Genomic DNA, 20,107 nt, shown 5'->3' on the forward strand with positions numbered 1-20,107 from the left:
GGAACAAGTGTTTGTTGGAAGAGACAGTAATCAGGGAGAAACGCTGGTGAAAGGACAGGAAAAATGAAGACTTGATAATGATAATAATCACAGCTATAATACCTTCAGAAACAACAGCACTCGACAATCTTCGTGGAGCACCAATTATGAGCCAGGCATTTTAACCTATAATTTAATCCTCATAAGAAGTCTGTAAGGCAGGTCCTATTATCCTCCTCATTTTTACAGAGGAGAACACTGAGCACAGAGAGATGAAGTCATTAGCCTGCGGTCACTCCGCCAGTCAGTGATGAAATTGGGGTGGGAGCTCTTCCTCCCTCACAGCCCCTTTTCTTAAATGCTGTGTGTCCCAGTGTTGGGAGAAAAAAGGCAGCAAGGCAGGGTGCAGGGAGGGCAGGCTTTTCCTCTTTAAATATGTGGATTCTTTCAAACACAGCCCAGGAAATAGTTCATGGTCACTACAGCCGGAGTCCAAGTTGGCGACCCTGGAATGGTGTTGCAGTGGCTGTTCATGATGGCGTGGTTCAGCTACATCAGGGCTGTGCTTGCCATGTGAGGGGCTAGCGCAAGTGCTCCGGGGCACTGGTTCTCAAAACTGGGGTCCCTGGGCCAGCAGCATCAACAACATCAACTGGGAACTAGGCGATGCAGGTTCTCAGGCTCCATCCCCAATCTTCTGAATCAGGAGTAGAACCAGGAATCCATGTTCTAACACACCTCTGTTTGATGCTGGCGCACAAGTTTAAGAATCCTTGTTCTTGGGGATCCTTGAAAAGGAAAACGCCAATGACTTAGAATCCATATACCTCACAGATGCAGAACACCTTGGCAGAAGCCAGATGGAGGAGCCAGCGGTTCTCAGTCCTGGATGCTCATTGGAATCACGTGGGGATCTTTGCAAACTACTGATGCCTGAGTCCTCCCCTCGACAGTCTGGTTTCATGGGGCTGGGGTTGTCCTGGGCATTCGGTTTTTGACATGAGGATTTGCATGGGGAATGGATGATTGAATGAATGGTTGGCAAGGTGGCCTCTGTACTTCAGAGTAGTACAAAATTGTACTCTGGGGAGAAAGCGAGACAGGTCTTGAAAGGGAAGGGCAGGGCAAGTGGAACAGAAGCTAGACATTGAGCCCTTTGTGAATAGCAGTAAAGCCTGGAAAATTCTGGAGATTGTGGAGCAGGATAAGGTCATGTGAATTTGTAACAATTCTTAACAACGGACTTAATTTCAAAGAGATGCCGCAAATAAAGGAGATGCGCTGTTTCATGAATGAAGTATCATTGTGAGTTTTGCTCTGTCTTAATGGAAGTGAGTCTATGAATTTTGACTGGAAACAATATGCTGACATTCTCCTGGCAGCTTCATTTAGGACTCAGTCTATATGTTAAGAAGGTACTCTGCTCCTCTGACCTCTCAGACATCACCATTTCCCCTTTGCTCCATGAACCTCCCACCCCAGCTGACCTGCTCAGTGTACCCGTCACTAAGCATTCCCACATCCAGGCATTTGTTTGTGCCCTCGCTCCCCGCCCTCCCCCACATACACATACACACACCTCCCCCTTCTCTCCCGGCCTCGCCCCCTGCAAAATCCTACAGCCCCTCTCTTCTGCCCTCCCCCCACCATTTAGAGAGCTCCCCCTTTTTCTAATTCAGCACCCAATGTCTTGAAGGTGCCCAGTATGCTGGCCTGTGTGGGCAGCGGCAGTGGAACCAGCCAAATGACATTTTCTCCTTCCTTTCAGGACCGCCTCTTTTTCGTCATGGAGTATGTCAATGGTGGAGACCTCATGTTCCAGATTCAGCGCTCCCGAAAATTCGACGAGCCTCGTTCCCGGTTCTATGCTGCAGAGGTTACGTCAGCCCTCATGTTCCTCCACCAGCATGGAGTCATCTACAGGTAGCTCTTCTTTCCTCCTCTCTTTCCTAAAAGTGAAAAATTAAAGCGTTCTCCAGGCACTGTGCTGACTTGGCTCCTGCCCAGCTGGTCTCTTAGTGACCCGCTTGAGATCCGTTGTTTTAATTTGCTTACAGAGGACTTGGGGGGCGGGGGAGGAGGGCGGCTGTTTATCACTGTGAATGTTAATATTTGAATAGCCCCAGGAGACACCCTGCTTGTGCCAGTTTTGATTGAAAGCCCAAGAACGACATTTTAAAGGCCTGGCGCCCAACGACCTTGGGGTGACCTTCATTTCTTTCTCTCCCCACCCTCTTCCTTCAACATCAGGGCATTCTCTTTACTTTTTCCTTCTGTGCCATGAACTTCCTCCCCTTCCCAACCTCTTGTCGCTTCCTGAGTTTGTTTGGCTTAGTTGTCTCCAGCAGATAGAATCAGAGAAGGAGGAGTTGCTTGAGGGTCTCAGGGTTTATGATCCCGGCCGAGCAGGGGAAGGGAACTAGACAATATCCAACAGGAAGTGACTCTTTGCAGATCCTCTAGTCCCTTATTACTGCCCTGTCCCCAGCCCAAGAAAACATAACACACACACACACACTTTCCAGTAAGGCAGCAGGACTGTTTACGCAGGCTCTTCTGTGAGGTCAGGAATTCTGGGAGGAGTAAATATTTATAATTAGCAACAAGGACACTAAAGTTCCTTAAGATTTTTTCAGTGACTGTCAATTTCTTGGTTTTTGCTTTCTCCTCCTCTTTTTTATTTTATGTTAATGGGGTAGATTCGCTGGCTTGGTTCATCCCAGAACTGAGTCCCTCACAATATCTTTACTGGTCAGTAAAACTCCCAGTCCTGGGAGCCATGCCCTGACTAAAATGTTCGTAAAGGGCTTCTGACCAACTCCTACCGCAGGCTTCGCTTCCTGCTGATATCTCTCAGCTTCCTAAAGGATGAGTCTCTGCTCAGAAATATTCAGTGGTTCCCAATGCGTTGCATAATAAAGCCCACACTTTCTAGCCTGCTGTTCATGGCCCTCCACGTTGTGAGGTCATTACTTGTTTCTTAGTGATGTGTGACAAACTTCCAGTCTAGGAATCAATGGAAAAATATCCTTGGGTGAGGACTTAAAAAAAATAAAAAGAATCGCTTGATGAGTAGATCAGGCCTATCCAGGATAATCTTCTCATTTAACTCAAAGTCAAGTGATTAGGAACCATAATTATATCTGCAAAACCCCTTTGCCTCTGCCCTATCATATCGCATAACCAAGATGGTGATGTCCCATCACCTTTTCCACATTCTTTTGGTTAGAGGTAAGCCATGGTTTCCACCAAACTCAAGATGGGGATTATGGAATTATGCCAGAGTGTGAGCCATCGGAGGTCACCTTAGCTTTTGTCTGCTACAGCTCAATACACCTTTCTTTCTCACTTCCCACAATACCCTGTTTTGAACCCACCAAGGTTCTTAGCTTTCCTCAAACTTATCTGCCAATTCCCAACTTCCCTGTGCATATGGCCCTCCTCTCTACCCTCTCTATCCAGCCCGGAAGCCTCCTGCACTACTGCCTGCCTGCACAAGGCCTGGTCGCCCAGCTGGAGTGAGCCTCTCCACCCCCTCACTGCCCCCCCCCCCCCCCCCCCCCACACACACTTTTATTAGCAATTTGAGGCTTTCATGGCTGCACCTACCACTGTTCACCTTGTGTTGGGGTGAGGCATCCATGTGGATTTTTCACTAAGTTGTAAACTCCTAAGGACCATTTCTTTTTTATTTTTACCCTTTAATCTTTTTATTTTACACAATTTTCTTGACTTCAATTAGTTTAAAACCCCAATCTCTGCCCCCAAAGCAGGTTACAAGCTAGTGAGATACCAGGAGTTAGATAGGTGAAAAAATCACCCATACTACAAGGCGGTGCACTGTTAGGTGGCATGGCATGAAGAAGAATTGTCATTCTTTGAGATGTCATCCCCATGCCAGCCCTATTAGAGTGGGCAGAATCATCGTAGCTGACCAGCAGGGATTCAGAGGCTCACCTTAAATAATTTGTCCAGGGCCACAGTTGGTAAGTGACAGGCTTAGGAAGTCTAACTGACTGACTGATCAACAAGCTAATGCTGTATCTCCTGCCTTTCCAAGTCCAAGTCCAAACTCCAGCTTGTCATTCCAGGACTTGACTTTCCCTTACATTTCTACTTTTCTCCTCCTTTCCATGTTCCTAAAGGAATGTGTCCCTCTCACCACCCCTGTGAACACTTTTGCTCTATTGTCTTCTACGAACCATACTTTCTCCCTTTCCCATTTCCTTCCCACCTCTCTGACTGGTTCTCCTTGATCTCTATTATCACCTGTCCTAGTTCCTTCTACCCTCCAACCCCTATTCGATAAATTCTGGTTTCCCCAGGGCCTTCATCTCGCTTTATTCTTACCCTAAATACTCTCCTCGAGCACTTTCAACATTTGCATGCCTTCAAAGGACTCCTATGTGCCCGTGACTCCCGTATCACAATATCCAAACCCCAGTTGTCTTAGAACCCTAAACAAGATCTTTCTCTCAAATGTCTCTCTCAAGACTTGACCTTCAAGGCCTTCTTCCTTCTTCCCTGGCTAGTTTGCAGTCGTTTATAGACTTGACTCACTGCTTCTTGGTTTTCTGCCCGTCTATCTATCCCTCTCCCCTCTGTTGTTGCCCAGTAGTCTTTCAAAGCGCAGGCTGATTGTCCCATGTTCCCTTCCTTGCGTCCTGCAACCCTTATAAGATAAAGCACTGTCCCCTTCACTGGCTTTGGACTCCCTCCCAGCCGATCCTGGGGCTGCTGTGCACAGCTCTGTGGTTTGGACACAGGCAGGAAGAGCACAGGCATTGAGTGGGAGGTGGGGCTCTCTGCTGTGTGGCTGGCTTCTGCCCCAGAAAAGGGTGCATTTTCTACCCAGAGGAGATGCCTCTTTGTGTTTCTAACAAAGACACAATATGTGTTAACAAGGCTCTGGTGGCCCACAACAATCCTTCCACTACTCCCCCTAACCGTGCACCCCACCTTCTAGGTACTCCAGATTATTTGCCATTCTCCCCCAGATACCATTCTCTTTCACTTTTATGAGCCTTTGTGTCCCTACTGTCTTTGGATTTTCCCTGGCTCCTAATCTGTGTCTTGATCAGTGAGTAGTTCCCAATGAACTTTCGTGGTCTGGCTGCCTCAGAGTTCCCAGTTTAAAAAAATATGTAGATTCCACCCTGGAAGGTGTGGCTCAGTTGGTTGGAGTGTCATGTCGTCCCATGCACCAGAAGGTGGCGGGTTCTATTCCCAGTCAAATCACATGCCCAGGCTGAGGGTTCAATCCCTGGTCAAGGAGAATGCAGAAGGCAACCAACAGATATCTCTCTCTCTCCCTCTCTCCTTCCCTTTCTCCCTCCCTGTCTCTAAAATCAATTAAAAACATGTAGAGTCCATAATATTGAGGGAGGGGGAATAGAGAAAGAGTTGATGATTGCTAATATAGGGTGATGATACATGTGGGCTCACTATTCTACTTTTGTGCATGTTTTAAATTTACCATAATAATAATAACCTTTTAAAAAGAATAGTGGTTCCAGGGTAACATTCCTAGAACTTTTGACTCAGTAGGTCTGGTCTGGGGTTCAGGACTCTATTTTTTTTAAATAAATTTTTATTGATTTTAGAGAGAGAGGAAGAGAGAGAGAGAGAGAGAGAGAGAGAGAGAGAGAGAGATCTATTGGTTGCCTTCTGCATGGAGATTGAACCTGAAACCTGAGCATGTGCCCTGACTGGGAATTGAACCCATGACCTTCAGTGCACGGGATAGCATTCAACCAACTGAGGCAGACCAGCCAGGACATGACTGTTTTTTAAAGCATTCCTCAGGTGATTTAGGGACCACAGGTCTAAAAAAAATGCCATTATGCCTTCAGGGCTATGTCAGATGCTCCTGCTCTGTGAAGCCTTTCCTGATGACCCAGCCTGTCATGGGAATCATACTGACCTGAGTGACATAACATCTCCCTGCACCAGGCATCTTGCAGGTGCCCTTTACTGACCTTGTATTTTTACATGAAATGCCCTTCTGTGACTGAGAACTCCACACTTGAGTGCTCACCTAGTCGGCCTAGGACAATACCTTGCTTGTAGTAGGTGTTCACTAAATACTTATTCTTCTCATCTCCAGCTCCAGAGCTTTCCACTCCAGTGGGTTGCTACATCATAGGTGTGTACTTCTTGAAAGTCTGTGTTGGAAGCATTCCTAACATACAACACACAGTTTTTTCCCTCGACCCTAAAAGGTCTCCACTTCTTCATATCTTTCCTTTCATTAATTAATGAGGATCATGTGATCTCTATTTCCCATGATGCTTTGCTTTAAGCTGTCAGTAGAAAGCTATTCAGGGTAGTTAGTCTGCAGCTGACTGAAGAGGCAGTGTGTGTCCTATTGGCTGTCCTGAAGCTCAGGCAGAGTCCACATTTTGTGTGCTACGGGGCTTTATTTGGAAGATTGGCAGAGCCAGTTATTGGTGGAGAACCTCAATGCTGAAGTTGATATTGAATTTTCCAGCCTTCCTGCTGGAATTTACACACAAAGTAATTAGCGACTAATTGGCCAGTTTTCAAGAACTAAGAGAAGATGACACTTCTCTGGCCGGAGGCTCACACATGCAGGAGGGCCCATGCTGACAGGCACGGCCCCCTTTCCTCTGGCCCCTCTCTGTGTCAGGCTCCCCATGCCAGGCAGCCACAGAACACTGTCTCCATGTCCCTTCCCAGCATTCCTGGATGCCTCTGTGGAGGGAGGCATTAGCTCACCGAGAGGTGGAGGTTTTAAAGGGTGGGCTTTCTTTCCAAAGTTGGTTCAGGGAACTTTCTCCTCCTCTCCAGCATACTCCGTGCTTGTGTGTTCTTCTCTGAGCTGCTCAGTAGCAGTGGCTGCCTCCCTGAGAGCTCTCCTCTGTCCATGCAGCATAGATAAGGGGATGTTGTGACCTGCCTGGGCCCTGGGAGGAGAATGAGGCTTGGCTACAGGAATCTCCTTCTTTCCTACCTGGAAGCCAGGAGCACTGCACCAGAGGGTGGTGAAGAACATGGCCTCTGCCACCCTGGCCCAGTGTCTTAACATTTTACTTTACACCTCAGTGTCCTCATCTGTAAAGTGGGAACAATTGTTGGCCCTATCTCATGAGGTTGTAGGGGCTTAGTGAGTTGATAGGTCTAGATAATTTTGAATAGTGCCTGCCACACTGTAAGTCCTCAATAAAGGTTAGCTAGTGTTATTATATCATGAATTGATTTTTATTAAGATGAAAGAACATTGGAGATCTTTTATCCAGCCCTGGCTTCAAAGGGGAATCCTGGAGTTGGGGGGGGGGGGGGGGGGTTATAAAATTAAAACTCCTTTAAATAAATATATATATAGTAGTCATAGGAAAAATAAAAATCTAAGCAGCAAAGAAAGGTATAAAGTCCGTTTTCCCTCCACCGAACTCGTAGGTCCCCAGGGTAAAACAGTTGAATAGTGTCTAGAAAATTCAAGAAATCTTGTGGAGCAAGTTCCTGAACCTCCTTCCATTGGAGCCTTTCAGATAACGCCTGCCTTGTCTCCTTCACGTGGGAGTCAAGAGTGGTGGCTGGAGGTCTGACTGTAGAGGTAGAGGTGAAGGGTATGAAAACATGTGGGAAATGACAAGGTACTTTATTTATGTAAAGTATTATTAATGATTAACATTTGTCACTTGGAGCACTAAAAGTTGGTCTTTATCCAGCAGAGGAGGGCGTCTTAAGTTCTAAAGCTCTCCTGCTCTTTAAGTTCTCCAAAACTTTCGATCTTTAATGAGCCCTCATCACCACTCCACAGGAGTCAGCCTGCCCCGGGAGCCTGTGTGTGCTTGAAGCCAGAACTAGGTGAGCAGTGGGGAGACAAAAGGAGACAGGATGTTTCTGCTTTGTCCCAGGCTAGATCACTCTGTACTCAAGAGGTGCTTAGAAAAGGCTTTCTTTGTTTATGATGATGTTTATGAAAAGTCAAATAAGAATGAAGAGCAGCCCTAGCTGATTTGGCTAGAGATCAGCCTGTGGATTAAAGGGTCCCGGATTTGATTCTGGTCAAGGGCACATGCCAGGTCATGGGCTCCATCCTCAGTAGGGGGCGTGCAGAAGGCAACCAATCTGTGATTCTCTCCTATCCTTAATGTTTCCATCTCTTTCTTCTTCTACCTTCCTCTCTGAAATCAATAAAAAATAAAACGAAAAAGAAGAAGAGGCATGAAGATTTAGTGAAACCTCAGAGCACCTAATAAGCTTGAATCTTAAATGGCTTGTCCTCTCCAGGTCTGGGGGACAAAACCCAAAAGAAGGGGCTTAGAAGGGGTTTCTCTTGGAGAAGTTGGAGATGCACTGAGGTCTGCAGCTGCACTCTCCAAGCTGGGCCTCCCTGGGAAATGCATGTGAAGTTGTGACGTAAACTGTAGTCTTGCCTTCCTGCTAGTCAAAGGGGGCAAAGTGTCTGCCTACCCCTATCGCTGGGATCATCTCCTAGCACTGGCACAGAGGGCGTTTCCTGACATGATGAGGTCTCCAGTTAAAGCCTGTGTTAATAGGTGGAAGATCTAATATTTAGAGTCTCATCGTCTATCAATATATTTTCAATTAATCTAATGCTACAAAGCAGGGGAGGAGGAGAAATTGGGGTGATGCCTTTTGACTTCCCAGTCTTCTAGGACCTGTCCCTTCGAAAATCACCGAGGGCTCTAGGGGATCCGTTTCCCCACAGAGCGTTGTTCTCAGCTGTCAGCATTTCCCCACCTGTAGAAAATATCTTATTTTTAATTTATCATTTAAAAAAATATATATACTAACTTTATTTCTACCTTCTTACAGTCCCTTGTATCACATCTGCTAAGAATTCTTATCTTCTGCCATCTTCACCTGAAGTAGAAAGTGGTATTTTAATATAAAACTCCTAAGGATCTAAGGGCTGAGTGTGTAATGGGAGGATACAGCTACCCTGGCAGGAACCTCAGGTGTGAATGTCAGATCAGCAAGGACCTCAGAGACACTCTAATCCAACTCCATTTTATAGATGGAACTTGGAAACCAAAACTGGGCAGTGACTCGCTCAGGTTTACATAGTGAGGTGTTATACAGCTCAGGTGTTATTTTAATCAAAGATGTACATATAGATAAAGTCAAACTGATCTACCAGGTGTTTAAATAAATTTTTAAAAAACCCTGTTTTCTGCCCTCCCTTCCAGTTTCACTTTTACAGAGACACCCACTTTCGATTCTTTTAGCTAACACTTTGAGTATGGACCCGTGTGTTTCTAAATAACATGCATTTGTTGTTACTTTTAAAAACTTTATTTTAGCATTATCTAGAGACTTTCCACTATGAAAGTGAGAATTTAGCTCTCTGCCCTACCCTTCCCATCCTCTCACTGGAGTTTACTGTAATTTTGGTTAAATGAATATGCATTGTATACATTATTATGACTGTGAAATGTTACTTGGAACTAAGCCATTGGTTTAATTACTTTTCCTTTCCTATACAATTTCTTTGTTTTCCCTGCAGATAAGAAATATCTGTTGGCTCTATGTGTTATTATTACTTAACTCAAATGCTCTATAGATTGTCCACATCTCCCTTCAGGATGTTTAAGTGTCATAGGTATTCTATCAATTTTATATTCCTGGATAAATGTATCCCAATGCCTTCTAAACTGCTCCGGTCTGAATGGTTGTCCTCAGTGCCTGTTGCATAGCTGTCACCCGGGCATCTCCCTGCACTGTTGTCCTAGCACTTCCCTTCTGCTTCTTTCTTATGTGGAAGGTCCTGTCTTTTTTATTCCATGTCTCTTCTTTTTGAATATACTCCCTCGATGTGGTAAAGCAACCTCAGCAGTTTTCTGAGAAAGAGTATGGGAAGGACATCTTTAACACCTTCCTTTTATAACTAAAACCATCTTTGTCTTACTCCCTAACTTGATAAAGAATTTGACTGGGTATAAAATTCTAGATTGAAAACAATTACTCCTCAAAATTTCTTATTGTTTTATTGCCTTCTAACTCCCAATGTTGCCATTAAGAAGTCTAAAAATATTTTTATTCTTGATCCTTTGTAAGGACCTATTACTTTTCTCTGGAAGCTTGTTATTTACTTAACTAGAGGCCCGGTGTACAAAATTCATGCGCTCAGCGGGGGGGAGGGGGGGTGTCCTTCAGCCTGGCCTGCACCCTCTCACAACCTGGGACCCCTCAAGGGATGCCGGTATCGGGCCTAAACTGGCAGTTGGACATCCCTCTCGCAATCCTGGACCACTGGCTCCTAACCTCTTGCCTGCTTGCCTGCCTGATCACCCCTAACCACTCTGCCTGCCTGCCTGATCACCCCTAACCATTCATCTGCCTGCCTGATCACCCCTAACCACTCTGCCTGTCTGCCTGATGCCCCTAACTACTCACCTGCCTGACTGATTGCCCCTAACTGCCTCTGCCTTGGCCCCCACCACCATGGCTTCATCCGGAAAGATGTCCGAAATGACGTCCAGAAGGTTATTCGGCTGTCCAGTCTAATTAGAATATTACACTTTTATTATTACAGATGATGTGGTATAGGCCTATTTTCATCTATTTCTTCAGCCCTGGATAAATCTTTTCAATTTAGAAAGTCATGTTCTTTAGTCTGGAAAATGTTTATTTCTTTATTGGTTCCTTCTCTGTTTTCTCTTTCTGGACCTATCATTCAGATATTGGACTAGTTAACTTGGGGTTCATAGCAGACAGATCTTGCTGACCACTTAGTTGGGGAACCTTGAGAATCAGTCTTTTGGTACCTTTCCTCTGAGAGTGCTCAGATTACCATGGGAAGACACTTCCAGAGTCCTGCCTGGAGAGAGAGGGCATGGTAGCCAATACTGTAGGAGCCAAATGAGGGAAGAGAGTTGGAGTGTCCAGTTCCTCGAATACATGTGTCCATGTAATGTGCTTCTTTTCAGGTCTTTCCCTGGTGCCTGTCCTCTCTCCCCTGAGCCTGGAGACCCTCTGTTTCTCTTCTCTAGAAAATAAACCCCTGGGGGCAGGGAAGGACCTGTGCAAAGTAAAGAAGAATATCTAGTTTATAATTGCTTTTCAGCCAGATATCTTTATTTTGTCTGTCTCCACATCACCCTTACTCCCAGAGATAACTGTTACTGCACATTCCTGAGCTTTGGTGGGGCATAAGGTGGGAGATTCTGCAGCATAAATTTGATTGTTCTTGCCTTTCCTCTTTGCTGATTTAGGATTCAGCTCTTTTGAGGTCTACCGAGTCATTTACCCTTTACTTTCTCACTTCCAGATTTATGTGCTATTGTTTCTTCTCTTTTTCTCCTCCTCTTTGGGTATTTAAGCCTTTGTGTATAATTTTTGGAAGAAGAGCAAAATAGTTGTGGGTAGTCAAGCTACCCTCTATCCAGAAGTCAGTAATAATAATAACAATAACAAAAAATAGCGGGTTCTATCATACAGGGTTGTTGTGATGATTAAATGAATCACAAAGTGCTCAGAATTGTGTCTGACTTGTAACAAAGGCTAAATAAGGGTCTTGTTATTGATGTTGTTGTTGCTACTATTGCTATGGCACTCTGTGATTCATTTAATCATCACAACAACCCTGCATGGTAGATCCCACTGTTATCCATGGGATTTAGGCTCTTTCCAAAAAAGGAGATCCTGCCCAGTCCCACCCCAGTGCTGCCACTGTCAGGTCACCATGTCCCATGCTGCCAGCTGCAGTTTCGCGTGGGAAGCAACTTTGTATGCTGGAGACAGCGCTGAGTTTGGAGTCAGAGAACTGGGGTGGAATCCTGGGCCTGCCTCATCTTTGTCGTGTCTTTTTTGGGCAGAAGACAAACTGTTTGAAATGTAGTTTCCTCATTGTACCATGGGAATTCAAACACGAACCTCCCTGGAAGGGAGGTTTCTCATGTTTTGAGAATTACATGAGAAAGCATTTGCAGAAATGCCAAGTACCATCCTTGGTGCCTAGGAGGCTCTCTAAGGGTTGTTGGTTGGATGAATGGGAAGCATAGGGTTATGGAGTCGGCAGATGTTATGGCTGAATCGTGTCCTCTCCAAATTCATGTTTTGAATTCCTATTCCCCAATACCTTAGAATCTAACTGTATTAGAAGATAGGGCCTTTAAAGCGGGAAGAGGTAAAAATAAGATCATATGGGTGGGCCCTAGTCTAATTTGGCTGGTTGTCTTTATAAGAAGAAGAGATTAGGACTCAGAAATGTATGAAGGGAGGCCATGTAAAGACACTAGGGGAAGACCCATCTATAAACCATGTTTGAGAGGCCTCAGAAGAAACCAGTCTTGCCAGCACCATGATCTGGAACTTGTAGCCTCCAAAACTGTGAGAAAATAAATTGTTATTGTTTAAGTCATCCAGTCTGTGGTGCTTTGTTGTGGCAGCAAACTAATACAGAGGACCCAAGATCAAAGCACCGCATTGCCACTGACTAATGGGCAAATTACTTAATCTCTCTGAGCCACAGTTTCCTCAGCTGTAAGATGGAGCTGATAATAGATATTACATAAAATAAGATGGCCAGGCCTGCAGTTTGGGCATACATTGAAAGATTTAAATAAGCTGATGGACATAGAAGTGCCTCAGGAAGTTTTTTGGGGCCCAGCAAGGCTGGGGGAAAGTATAGACACACTAGCAATGGTGACAGTGAAGCAACGCCCCTATCTCATGGGAGCAGGGTGGTGGACATGTGAGGTTGTGTCCCCCTTGCAGGTGAAGGGCCATCTAGGGCAGGGCCCAGATTCCAGAGAAGGGAGGCTCTCCCTAGCAGTATGCCAATACCATGACCCACTGGGGACCTTGGGATGGCATAAGTAAGTACTGATCAATGCACATGGCAGTAACGAACAGGCTAGGACAGCTGACAGATGTGCTTGCATTGGAAAGCTGCAAGGTCTGCCTCAGCCTCTCTGTTGGGCTTCCTTTGTAAATGCCCATCTTCATGAGCCCTCCACCACCTGGTCCCTACGTGACCTGTTTCAGCAAACAAGCTGATCTTAGAGATGTGCATTTGCCTGGCCAGTGTAGCTCTGTGGTTGAGCGTCAGCCCAGGCACAGAGAGGTTACTGGTTTGATTCCCAGTCAGGGCATGTGCTCTGGTTTCAGGCTCAATCCTCAGGAGGGGGCATGCAGGAGGCAGCCAATTAATGTTTCTCTCTCATTGATGTTTCTATCTCTCTCTTCCTTCTCTCTCTCTCTCAAGTCAATAAAAACATATTTTTTAAAAAAATTAGAGATGTGCATTTGGGTAATGAGAGTCATTCTCTCTCTACCATGTTGTATAATTGAGGGACTTGTCCTCCTGGTAAAGGAATGCTAAATATTATCATGGGTCTTTCAGGAATAGTCACTTTTTTGTAGGTCCACAAGACCTTTACCCCAAACTGTTTTTGTGGTGTCACCTGCCCATGATAGTGTGGGGTGAAGTAATTGTGATGTGATAAAGGGGAGGGGAGAAGGAGAGAGTAGAGACTGAAGAGATTGGGTTGAATGACAAGTTTACATTCCTCTAAGGAAGCCACGTCATTGCTGACCAGTTCAGAAGAAGAATTCTGACTCCCACTGACATCATAGGTTCAGAGCGAACAGGAAGTTTGGACCCAGAGGGAAACTCCTGATTAAATTTGTTTGAGTGTTTCAGCTGGTAATGTGTGTGTTGTGTTCAAAGAAAAAATTATTAGGGAACCTACTTTTGTGTCTCCCATGACACCTACCATAGAGCTGAGAACCCAGCATAGAGGTTAAGGGCTCTTGGGCTCAAACTCTGTCTCCACTGCTCACTAGATATAGGATCTTGAGCAAGCAACATACTTCGCTAAATCTCAATTTCTTCATCTGTACAATGGGGATATCACCTCTCTCAGAGAGATACTGTGAGATTCAAATACATGTATAGTATAGTAATGCATGTATAGTAATTAGAATGGTGTCTGGTGCCAAGTAAGCACTCACTACATGTTAGCTGCTGTTATTCCTGTTGTCATTGTTCAATTTCACATGTGGCTGATAGACAGTTGATAAGATTCACTTTGTCCATCTTGAAAATTTTACCCTGAATGAATCCTGCCAGCTGTCAGACTGATGAAAACACTTTGTCAGGTTAAAAGTCTTCCAAACACTAGTTAGTTTGAGGATTGGGACCTGAATTATGAAGAAAATTTGGTAAGTGTATATTGGCTTGTATTTTATGACTATGCAGTGCTCGACAGAAAGTGGAAATCTTAGAACATGTATTAGTGCAATGTATCCAAAAGTAGAACCTGAATTCTCCTAGACTTAGTCATTTCAATGTTGTTTCTTCAATGCTTTTGGCTAATGATTGAGCTACTAAAAATGGGAATTGTTTTAGAAAACAATGGGTGGCTTTGCCACATGTAAGCAGAGTCTGTGTGACTGTCTGAGCTGGTCCCACAGTCTCTGTGGGCTCTGGCTGAGTCCAAGATGACTTGGGGTAGGGTTGGGGTGGGCTACCTCTGCATGTGGAGGCCATAGGGGCCACACTTTCTTGCTCAGGCTTCTGCTGTAACTCCATGTTGTCTCAGGATAATGTCCTCACTCAGCAAACCCATCCCCAAGCTTGACCCTCTCACTAGCTTCATCTCTGGGATTTGCACACAAGTTCCTTTCTATGCCCCCTGTCTTCCCAAGTGCTCTTGCTGCCAAGCTCCACCTTAAATCTCTTCTCAAGCCTAACAGGTAACCTCATCAACACAGCCACACACAGCATGCATTTATTACCTAGATCAAGTATGTCAAACTCAAAGGCTAACACAGGCCAAATAAACAAGGCATATGGCCCACGGGCCGCAAGTTTGACATGCTTGACCTAGATCTTCAACATCAACAATCACAGCATGACCACTCCCTTTGCCTAGAAATACCATACTTTTCCCTGGAATACCATGCCTCCTTTTTTACTATTTTTTCTAACTCTTCCCAACCTTTAAGATTCAGCTTCAGCTCATTTCCCCTGACCCCGTCAAGCAAAGTTAGTGTCTTTTTCCTCCTGTTGGCATTGCATCTTCTACATTATATTAGAGTGTTACAATATAGTGTAATTTTCTGGTTGGAAGTTCTTATAGAGCTTTCTCAGATTATGCTAAACTTGTGATTTTACCCAATGGCTCTTAATTTCTTGGCCAACCTATTCAAATGTACCCAGAAAATACCCACAATACCTACAGGGAGGTGGAAGGATTTTCTAAGCATATTTGGCCATAGGACATGTTTTCAAATGTACTTCTTGCTGTACCTCCTTTCTGTGTGCCCTGCCCATTCCACTGGAATTGTTCTATACAGTGTCTCGTGGGTGAAGTGCTGCCATGGAAACAACACGGGGCCAACACTCTAACCTCTGCCTCAGCTGGGCGACCTTAGGCAAATTACTTCTCCTCTCTGAACCTCAGTCCCTGTGACAGCCGGATTGATGATCTGGCTTTGTGATCCCAAGGTTGTTGGTCTGCGAATGACCTGAACAGAATCTAAAAATAGACCTCTGAAATGGTCTTTCTAAATGACTCTGAGGGAAGTAAATCTAAGGAGCAAGAATGCCCAGTGCCTCCTGGGAGGGTGTAGAGGTCCTGGCCCACGATTCCGTGGTATGTGAGATTTCATCGGCAGGTGGCCATGCTCTGCTTCTCTGAGTATCAAATCACTGTAGGTGCGTTCCCCTTCTATAATGTATACAGAGTCCTCCCTTTCAATCAAACAAATAGTTCTCAGGGCTCCGATGTTGCCAAGTTGAGTGAGTGTTAATCCCTGTGGTGAGCAGAGTTCCCCCGAGGAGCCAAAGCCCACCACAGAGACAAGAGCTGGCTGAGAAGTAAGGCTGCTTGCCTAGAACGCCGAGGCCCCATCCGGATGGAGACTCTCACAACCGTGAGTCAGAACCCTTGAGGAGGTGATCCATCCCTTGGAGGAAACTCCCTCCCTTGTTGGAAAGCTGCTAATGTAAGAGCATTCATCCAAAAGGGATTTCTGTTTGGGTTTGTACCTTTTCTTGAGGAGCAACCAAGAAAAGGTCTCTGCTGTTTGGAGAGCAGTATGTTTAAGCAGACACTCATTTGTTCAGCCAGTAATGATGGTTTACCCCCGTAGTGTGTCAGGTGTAGGCCTTTCAGACACAATGAACAACAAAAGACACATGTTCTCTGCCCTCTTGGTAGTTTGGGTGTGGATGGCAGACAATAAAACAAGCAGTAAAGATAAAAACTGATAAGGGTGACGATTGGGCAAAGATAGGGTGCCAGGGAACCACATAGTAGAGATACCTCAGCTAATTGGAGAAAATCAAGGAAGACTTTCTAGGGAAAGTGACCTCTGCCAGTGTTACTGTAGGCAACCGGCAGTCCGAGCATGGGGCCTGGCTGGCCACTTTGGAGGGGCCACCCGGGGGCTGTGCAGAGGATGTGGGCATGCTGGGATCCAGGGGTGCCCCACAGACTCCAGCTGGCTACCTAGATGTGTAGGCACATTGTTCAGCATTGGGAAGTGGGCTGAGGGCTGCCGCATCTCCAGGCTTCCTGATGGCAGGTCCTGCAGCCCCACCTCCCCATTACTCTAGACAATCAGGGAGTGCTGGGGAGTCTCCCCCATTAGCCAAGATGGCAGAGGGGGAGGTTCTTACACTGGGAGGGCCAAAAGCTAGAAAGGAGAATGGATAGGACCCAAGCCACTGGAAGCTGGCAAGATAACTGAAGAGATCAAAGGCCCTTCCCTCCTCATCCCTGTAAGAAACCTGGGCTTGAGTAGGAAGGTGAGATGGTCAGTGAAAATTCTGTGATATATTGATCTGAGTTTAAAAATTATGGTGAATTAGAGTAATTGTCTGAATGACCTGAAGCCAAGAAAAGTTCAGGATTTGGAGAAATAGGGTTTGAGGCCTTAATTATACTTAGGGATCCCTTTTCCCAAGATTATATGCTGTAGATGATCCCAGGAAACCCTGTCTTGCTGGCTGGGCTGCAGCAGAAATGTAGGGACAGTTCCACGGAGCCTCAGCCTGCCCTGAGTGGTGCCCTCCACGTGAGTCAGGTGCCCGGGCAATTTCTCTCTCTGATGTCCCTCCTTGACCACAGTGCAGTTCAAGTTCTAGGCACTGGAGGGTGATGCTTGGGTAAAGTGGCAGAGAAATATCACAAGTTATCAGCTATCCAAAGCCAGAACCAAGGTTCCAAGCTTAGCCTGTCACCTTGAACTCTCATTGCCTGACCTTGCCAGTTTCCACAGAGAGGGCCTGTTGCCAGACACCACTTCCCATCCTTTCCAGGTTCCTGTGAGTTAGTATAAGTGATGGTTATTGGTGAGAGTCTGAAAAACTAACTTATTTTTTGCACAAAGAAATGCCTATCTCATAAAACCCAAATCCCTAGTGAAAAATACCCACCAATATGTCTTGTCCAGAGATTTAAGCCACTGAACACATACCTGGAAAAATGAGCTGAGGGGTGTAAAGAACCCAGGAGCCCAACTTCCCGGAAGATTCCACAGAATTCTCCAGTGGGGACTTGATTGCATAAGGGCGCATCTGTGTGCTTATAACACAGTGCCTGGCCATTGGTGAGAGACATAACTTTGCATGCATAAGGCCATAGCACTTTGGAACTATCTATATTTCATCAGTACTTGCTTCAAAGCTACCAAGTTCTTTTAGTGTATTTGTCTGAATTATAAATCAATGCTTTCAATGGAACCAAGATTCAGAGCTATAATTAGGACCTGCTTGGAATCAGACACAGGCTTTTTTCTCCCTCTGTAATTAACACCCCATCACAGACGGCACTCTGGGGAACACAGCTCAGAGAGAGTTTTCCCATCATTTACTGCCTTTTCTTTTATCTTTGTATGTGACTCTTCATCTTTGTTGTGTATGTTGTTGTTTTTTCAACATAAGACAACTAAATTCATTACTTTTAGGAAACAAAGGCCTAAAGTTACAGAGGGAAAGATCTTGCTTTATAGTGTTACAGGGGCAAGAGGATTGGAGTGAGATTTCCCCAAAAGGTGAATGAGTACTTGCCCAGTGGCTTATGGGATTTCAGAGTGTAGGTAGGGATGTAGTGCTTGCTTCATCTCAAAATGTTTCACTTTTGTTAGTCTTGTCTCCCCAACTAAATTATTAGCCCTTGGTTAGGGACCATAACCTTGTCCTCCACGATGCCCAGCCTAGGGCTGTGTACGAGGTGAGCCTGCTTCAGGGAGAATATTCCTGTTTGGCAGGTGGGCACATTTCTATAGATGGAGAATGTCAAATGGGAGTTGCCTTTTAGAGTTTCTCAGAGAGCAGCGTGCACATGTGGGCATGAGCCACTTGGCAACTACAACCCACGAGAGAAGCCTCAGGATTCTAACCTAAAACATCTTTTCAAATAAGTAATAAGCAGTTTGGTAACCATGACCTGGATGCTTCCATTCCAGTTTCAAATAAAATAAGATGAAGAAAAATGTGAAGGGAGATTGGAGAGCTGCTAGGGTAACCTGGTACTATTGACATCTTGGAACAATTAGGAAATAAGAAGGCTAGGTTACACTGAGTATGTGTTCCTTCTCCCCAATCCCCTCCATCTGCCCTTGACCCAAACCAAGAGGGCATTTAATTGATGGGGTTTGGTCTGTGCTCATAACAGTAGTAATCCCACAGCCTTCATGTGCTTACTAGCCAACTTTATGGTCCATATGTTTGTCCATCTTCACTCTCTCTGTGGTTGGCCAGAGACAATAATTTTAAAATCACAAGTAATGCTTTTTCTGAGAAGAATGTCTGTAATAACAACAACAAACAACCTCCTTGGAAGCCAGGCTAGAGAAATGGGAAGGTTAAAAACATCCTAGACTGAAATCAGGGGAAGGAGAAAGAGGAGCTAATGAGACTGTATGGACTGCAATGGTTGGGTTTGGAGATGGGAAACTGTGGATAGCAGAAAGACATTTCATTTGGATTTAACAAATTTGGGGGTGGTTTTTCTTACTATTGTTTAAAGGGAAGCCAGTGGTACAGGAAATTATAGGTCAAATTTCACATAATAAAAAAACATGAAACAGAGGATTTTATCTTTAGTAGCTAAGAACCCAATTTAATGTTTGAAGGAAAGCGGAGGGAAACCAATTGACTGTCAAAAGTACTATAGAGTCCTGTTGAATTAGCTCTTCCAGAAAGCCTTGGAGGGCACCAGGAGGCTGGAGTGTCTCAATTCTGCCATGAGGAAATAGTGTGATTTTTTTTTTTAAAGCAAACATACCAGAGTTTATACAGCCAAATAAGTATTGTCATCTCCTTTTAAAGCGTCCTCCTGGGAGACTTTATTCTCAGGGCAAAAATACTGCTTTTCCTTTGGATATTTGTACACGCCTCTCTAGGTTTTCCTTTGAATAGTGTCTTTTGTGTCTAGTAGTCCTCCTTTGGGGGTAAATCTGATTTCTGAAATCATTTTATATAAAAAACAACATATATATATATATATATATATATATATATATATATATGCCCAGCTTTTTTTCCAAGTGACTTTGAAATGATGGATTCTGAAAGAAATTCTACATGAGGTCCAGCAAGCAAGTAGGCAAAGGCAGTAGCCTCAGTACTTTCCACAGTAACTTCCAGGGAACCTGGCAGCGGTGGCCTGGCTGGGGGATGGCCCACCTGTGAGCAGACACACCTGGGAGGATGGGATCATGGCTCTGCATGCTGGCCAGTTCATTTTCCCTTCTGAGATTTCCTCATTTAAAAAAATACCTACCTCATGTGATTATTATGAATATCAAATGAGGTAATGCTTGAAAAATACATGGGAAGGGCTTAGGAATCACTTATTGTTATTATTCTCTTATAATATCTTAATGTGGAGCCAGGTGTGCGGTTGGTAATCACTTTATATCGGTCAACTGGTTGCAAGGTTGCTGCTGAAGATGTCAGGTTTGGACTTGAATGTAGACCTGTGTTTGAAGAATAGGGTCACCTGAGGTAACTGCAGAAGGAAACATCTCTAATCCTTCTTCTTGTAAAACTACTCCAGAATGGTATTTATTTACCTCAAAGTAAATAGTAGTTGGTGAAATTGACCATCCCATCAAACAATGGACCGAATATGAACAATAAGAAAAAATGTTAAGTAGCATGGATAATTGAAGAATAAAC

General features: G+C 44.8%; 1 protein-coding gene across 3 annotated transcripts in view; it reads left to right on the forward strand.

Annotated features, from left to right (window-relative positions):
- PRKCE (protein kinase C epsilon) overlaps window positions 1–20,107 on the forward strand; it is a 443,541-nt gene that overhangs the window by 369,906 nt on the left and 53,528 nt on the right. For all 3 annotated transcript variants that reach the window (XM_070429139.1, XM_070429137.1, XM_070429138.1), the window contains one exon: window positions 1,748–1,902. In XM_070429139.1, coding sequence (XP_070285240.1) covers window positions 1,748–1,902 — 155 coding nt within the window. The remainder of the gene's footprint in view (window positions 1–1,747; window positions 1,903–20,107) is intronic.

This window comes from Myotis yumanensis, unplaced genomic scaffold, assembly GCF_028538775.1.
Source record: "Myotis yumanensis isolate MYYU_CA2020_CCGP unplaced genomic scaffold, mMyoYum1.0.hap1 SCAF_11, whole genome shotgun sequence".
Lineage (NCBI taxonomy): Eukaryota > Metazoa > Chordata > Mammalia > Chiroptera > Vespertilionidae > Myotis > Myotis yumanensis.